This window comes from Python bivittatus, unplaced genomic scaffold, assembly GCF_059951505.1.
Source record: "Python bivittatus isolate LINGU-HERP-01145 unplaced genomic scaffold, Pbiv_v1 ctg000020_np1212, whole genome shotgun sequence".
Classification (NCBI taxonomy): domain Eukaryota; kingdom Metazoa; phylum Chordata; class Lepidosauria; order Squamata; family Pythonidae; genus Python; species Python bivittatus.
This window is the reverse complement of record NW_028277030.1, coordinates 35842428-35848427: the sequence shown is the minus strand read 5'-3', so window position 1 is coordinate 35848427 and position 6000 is coordinate 35842428. Positions and strand designations below refer to the sequence as shown.

The following is a 6000-nucleotide window of genomic DNA, read 5'->3' as shown; positions in this document are numbered from 1 at the left end:
ACCAGGACTCCCAGCAGGAAATGTTGCTCACCACTGCTGAGTGCTGAAGAATTGATGCCTTTGAACTGTGGTGCTGGAGAAGACTCTTAAGAGTCCCCTGGACTGCTAGGAGGTCAAACCAGTCAATCTTAAAGGAAATCAACCCTGACTGCTCATTGGAAGGATTGATAATGAAGCTTATGCTCAGATACTTTGGTCACCTAATGCGAAGAGAGGACTCTTTGGAAAAGACCCCGATGCTGGGAAAGACTGAAGGCAAAAGGAGAAGAGGACGGCAGAGGATGAGATGGTTAGATAGCATCACCGAAGCGATGAGCATGAAACTGAGCAAACTCAGGGAGGTAGTAAAGGACAGGAAGACCTGGCGCAATATGGTTCATGGGGTCACGAAGAGCCGGACACGACTTAACAACTGAACAACAACACTGCTTGGGGTCCTGCCAGTTGAATGATAGTCCTCTTGCCTGCTAGTAATAGCTGCCAATCTTCAGACGTCGCCTCTGCTTCCCTGTCTATATGCCATTTGCTTGTCACTTTTCCTCCTACACACACCTTTCCCTGCTCTGTCTTGGGTGGGGTGAGGCTGCTTCTGGACATCAGCCCATCCTTGATAACACCAGGGTGTGGCTCAATTATCACAAGCAGCTGGAATGCAGGCTTGGATACTTGTGAGTAAAGTTTGAGTTAAAGAAATGAGGGAAATGGGGTGAGAAGCGTTTCTGCCTGGCTGCAGCTACTTTCCCCAAGCACAAGCAGCAACCCCAACTTCACTCCTTACAATGACCACGGGTGAGTAAACAGCTTCAGTAATATTCTTCAGCTGTCTTCAGAAATAATAACCAAAAAAAGAAATTACAGGTGTGAATATCCAGGGCTTGCAAAAAAGCAATTCCCTTCCCCCCCTACATCAGCCTTTGCCTACCTGTGCACTCTCCAGATATGACTTCAACTCCAGAATTCTCAGCAGCAGGAATTCTGGTTTGGAACTGAAGTCTGACCATTTGGAGAGGGCACAGGTTAAAGAAGACTGAAACATTATTTGAGTCTGGTGTGTGCATGAAAGGAAAATTGTCTTCAAGGCTCAACCAGCTTCAATCATTTGAAATAATTTACACTGTTAAGCTATTTCAGTTGCCTTATACAGACTGAAATTTTTTCTTATATTTAAGTAAGTCATAATGCAGTTTATGAATTATTTGAGAAGAAAAAGCGGATTTTGTCTTGATTCACAAACATTCTAATATTCTTTAATGTATTCTGACTACATTGCAGCAGTTCAGTGTCAAACTGGTCTTAACAACTAAATTTTTATCTAGCCCACTATTAAAATCTTTTCAGTTTTACAATTTAAAGTGCTTTATTTAAGAAGCCAAAATATGAACTGCAAGGTTTCTACAGGTGCTACCAGAATGCATAAAGTCCAGGCATGTATTAAAAAGGAAAAAAAAAAATGAAGACCTTACATTCTTTGAAATTCAAGTGCCTATTAAGTGATTTGCTTTAAAGCCAAACCTCAGATTCCAACTGCTGTCTTAGAGTTTAGAATTATTTTGGAGCTGAACAATGCTACAAACTCTAGTATTATTTTTCTGTGATGAGCACTAACAATACCAAACCATATCCTGGCCAAGTACTCTATTAGAAATTTAATCCTATCTTGCTAAATTTCCCCTGCAGCCTCACTTGACTGTGCTGGAAGTTAAGTGTGCATAGCCGACTTTGTGCAAATAGCTTTAAAACTGTGAAGTCCTTGGGGTTCTCTGTGCTTGTTTTCGTGCAGACGTTTTGTTACCTGACTAGGTAACATCTCCAGTGCTAGAAGTGGGGTTTGCTCTGTTTATATACAGTATCTTGCCCTGTCAGTGTTGATGGGGGTGTTGTTTTCTCCTTAGTAGTTCCTAAATTAAGCTGTTGTTTACTGCTTGATTGAGTTGGTAGTTCCTTGATTAGGGTATTGATTGTTTACTGCTTGTTTGTCTGGTGTTAATCTTGATGTTAATCCCTCATCTGGGTGTTGATCGTTGGCGAGGTGGTGTTCTGTATTTTTGTTTCCTTTTTATTGTCTTTGAACAGTGTATAAATGTTTATTTCTATGTGCCTATTGATGACTGACTTGTCTGAATACCAAGCTTCCAGGAATTCCCTCATGTCTAAGATGCTGAGAGTTTCCCAGTTGCAACTATGGTTGAGTCTGTCCATATGTTGGAGATTAAGGAGTTTTCAGCATGTCCTCTGACTGCTAGTTGGTGTTCACAGATGCGCTCTGATAGCCTTCTGTCTACATACTGGCTGTTCTGGTCTTTTTGTTTCCTTTTTATTGTCTCTTTTGAATAGTGTGTAGATGTTGTTTATCTCCATGTGCCTGTTGATGGCTGACTTGTCTGAATACCAAGCTACTAGGTATTCATAATACAAGGTACTATGCACAGAGAGCCTGCAGAAATCTGATCGAATCCAAGGCCATGGCTGCCTTCTCATTCCAGGTGACAACCAGGGCCTCAGTCAAAACATGCATCAGAGCCTCAGGAACAACCCTGAGTTCCTTCTGAAACCAAACAGCATCCACCAGATGTCTGGGTTTCTTTCTTCATGTTGGCAGTGAGTGGCTGCTGAGAACTCCAGAGACTAATAGAGAGTGAACTGACCATGGCAGAGGACAGATGTTAATATAAGCGAGTATGTGTAGCTCAGGGTTGAACTGTGGAGTCCTTGGAGTCCTCTGAGCTTGGTTGTTTTCTTGCAAACATTTCGTTACCTGGGTGGGTAACATCTTCAGTGCTAGAATGGAATGGGGTTTGCTCTCTGTTTATATACTGTGGCATGCCCTGCCAGTGTGGGTGGGGGTGTGGGCTTTATTTCTTCCCTCTGGTAGTTCCTTTATTAGGGTATTGTTTACTGCTTGATTGTATGTCTGGTGATAATCTTGGTGTTGTTCTCTGCTTATCTGGGTGATGACTGCTAGTGAGGAGATGTTCTGGTCTTTTGTTTTCCTTTCTCCTGCCTATCTGTCCTACATAGTGGTTGTTACAGTCCTTACACTGTATGTTGTAGATGACTGGGTCTTTTGGTTTACTTAAGAAAAAGTACAATACATCACTCTAAATATTCTAAATTTCCTTCCAGAAAATTTGTTAAAATTTGTTAATAGATTTTTCCATTAACCTGAGAACAAAAAGGCAAACAATGAAGGGGATGAAAATCATTGTCTAAAGAATTATAAATACATTATATAACTTTAAGAGAAATATAAAGAAGAACCAGTTCTTATTTACATACAGAGGCAAAATATGTTTAATATTATAAAAAACCTAAACCTAGTCATTTTAGATCGTATCAGACAAAGATTTGACAAAGACATATTTTATATTTTGGCAAGAACATATGGATATTCCTCATTACCATAAAATGTAGTTTTGATTGCACAGCAGCACTGCTCACTTCAGTTCACACCCATTTCACAAATAACATTTTCCACCTCTAACTGTTGTTTCACAACAGGTATATTAGCAAGCAGGAGTGTATGTTTTTCTCCTTAACATGAAGAGATCTGTGTAGGCAGGTCATTGTACATGAAGCAGCCTGGAGCTAACCAGGAACTTGGAATATCCATGGATTTTTATGGCACCAGTTGTCTAATAGTTTAGCTGAAGTGTTCTGGAAATTTGGCAAAGGTAATTTATAACTGAATGAGCTTCAATTAGTGCATTATCTATCGATTTTGAGTATGTATTTACTCATGTACAAATACAAGATATTTTAAAAAAAGTAACAACTACACTTTATGGGTAAAATTAAAAGTTTCTACCAATAACACTGAAGTTAACTAGCCATATAACAGAATCAAAATTTCATTCATTTATTAAACTCATTTTTTCATAAAGAGTTTTTTTGCCTACATTTACAGGCTGTCCTTGAGCAACTATTTTTCAAAACTTAAAAAAAAAAATCTAGATTAAAATAGAAAAGAAAGTGTCAGTAGGAATTAGTTTGGTTTGTAGTTTATGATATAACAGCCTTTGCAATAAACTAAAAAGCAGCAAGACCTTGTCAGAAGTATATTCATCTAAAATAATACTAGAAAATCCATTCCCTGCTCCATTTAAACTAGTATAAACACATACCATTTAAGTTATATGTAGGCACATATATGTTCATGGAAGAAAAATGTGCTAAGCCTTGGTTATCTCCTGGTTGTTCTCCAAAATCAGAAATATAATTTACCTTTTTCTCATAACCACAACAAAATTAGATTACCAGACTCTGTTGATACAATATTCAATTGGTAAGACTGTAAAATTTTAATACAAATTCACGAAAGAATTTGATGAGACGGGCAAAGCAGGACAGAAATGCCACTAACTGTTAGTGCAGAGTTTTTATGCTTTAATACTGACCCACAGACAGCCTAATAAACCCCCATATATCCATGTTTTCATATAAAGTTTCCTTCCGAATTCTGTCAGTAGCATGCTGACGGTCAGGCCACTTAAAAATAATACGGATTGCAATGTTTTCTGAGGACTTAGTTTGGAATGAACACTTTTCCCAGGGAACTTGTTTCTTCTTTTAGAATCTTTTGCATCATAAAATTCTATTAGCAATCTAGGAACAAAGAAAAGATTTAAACATGAGATTTATTTATCATATACTTTTGGTTAGAAGCTTTTATAAAATTCTCTCATTTTCTCTCACAATTTATCACAAAAGCTTTCCTCCAAGAACCATGACTTTTGGCCTCAACTTCTTTCACATATTCTGGACAGAACTATTTAATTGTCTGCAAGTAGCACAAATTTCATTACAGTATGTAAGTTAGCCACACTTCTGTTCAGGGCTGTACAAAGCATTAAAGGTGTTTTACAAAGCAACTTAGCACATACGAAGCTTTCTGAAATGTTCAAGCAGTCACAACCCTTGGAAGCTTGTGTGGCTGTTTTAAGGAATATTGCCAGCTGCCTTAATAGCTGATTTTCTGGCAGTTCCAATGGAAGTCTTTTGAAGCAGCCGCATGAGTCTTGCAAAGGATGCGGCTGCTTTAATCTTCAAAGAGAGTGCTTTGTTCACACTGATGTGCTTTGTGAAGCACCAATTCTGAATGCTCTGCATAGCTTTATTTTCCCAAGTGCAAATGACTATAGCTTTAGCTAAGCTATACATTCTGGGTGCATTTCTGTAACACATAAACCCAGGTTTGTGGGATAAGCCACCACTGGCTGAATATACATAGCATTCAAAGCCAAAATCAATCAAGCTACCTTATGGCTTGCCGTGAAGGGTAAGCCTGCTATTGAATCATTATTGATATGAATACCCTTTATTCTCAGGCAAAAACAATGGGTCCAGTTTTAATCTTCTTTTATAGATGTGGATATACTGATTAAAATTGGAGCCTTGTTTTTGCCTGAGAATAAAGGATATTCATATCAATACTGATTCACAGTTATAGTCACAAGTACCACTACATTAGATTGAGTGATATTTCCCACTCTCATAGCTACTAATCTTTTTACCACCTTATTCTACTTTCCACATTAAAATCTTCCCATGCACAATATAGCATATAACTCACCATAACTCGTAAAATGTTAAGCAGGAAACATTTGATTTATTATTAGTGCAAGTAAGAAAGATAGTTGGTCTTTATTTCTTCAAAAAAATATCAAATGCTCCAGATGCAGAGCCAGGCCTTTTACAACTTACTTGTCCTTGACTTCAAAACGTTCATGAAGCCATCTTCTCAGAAACATTTGTTCTTCTGGAATGTCTTTTAGCTCAATTCGATCAATACGAATATGAATTCTTGGGCACTCCTTACAAAGAAAGTCTAAAATCCAGAAGAACATTATAAATACTCCTGTCATATGACTAATTCCAGTTATTTATAAAATAGAGGCAAACTTATTTATTTAACAATCTTTAAAAACTGATCCATGTTTCAAGTCTGGATTTTTAAACTGTGATTTTAAATTGCTTTGTAAGCCATCCTAGCAAACCTTTTGT

At 37.8% G+C, this 6000-nt stretch overlaps 1 protein-coding gene across 1 annotated transcript in view; it reads right to left on the bottom strand.

Moving 5' to 3' along the window:
• Positions 1–1291: 1291 nt before the first annotated feature.
• The window catches only part of LOC103050683 (1-acyl-sn-glycerol-3-phosphate acyltransferase epsilon), a 28516-nt gene continuing 23807 nt past the window's right edge, over positions 1292–6000 (bottom strand). Inside the window, exons 7-8 of the mRNA XM_088136871.1 lie at positions 5701–5824; positions 1292–4602 (exon numbers count right to left, since the gene is read on the bottom strand). Coding sequence (XP_087992997.1) covers positions 4377–4602; positions 5701–5824 — 350 coding nt within the window. The 3' untranslated portion in view covers positions 1292–4376. The remainder of the gene's footprint in view (positions 4603–5700; positions 5825–6000) is intronic.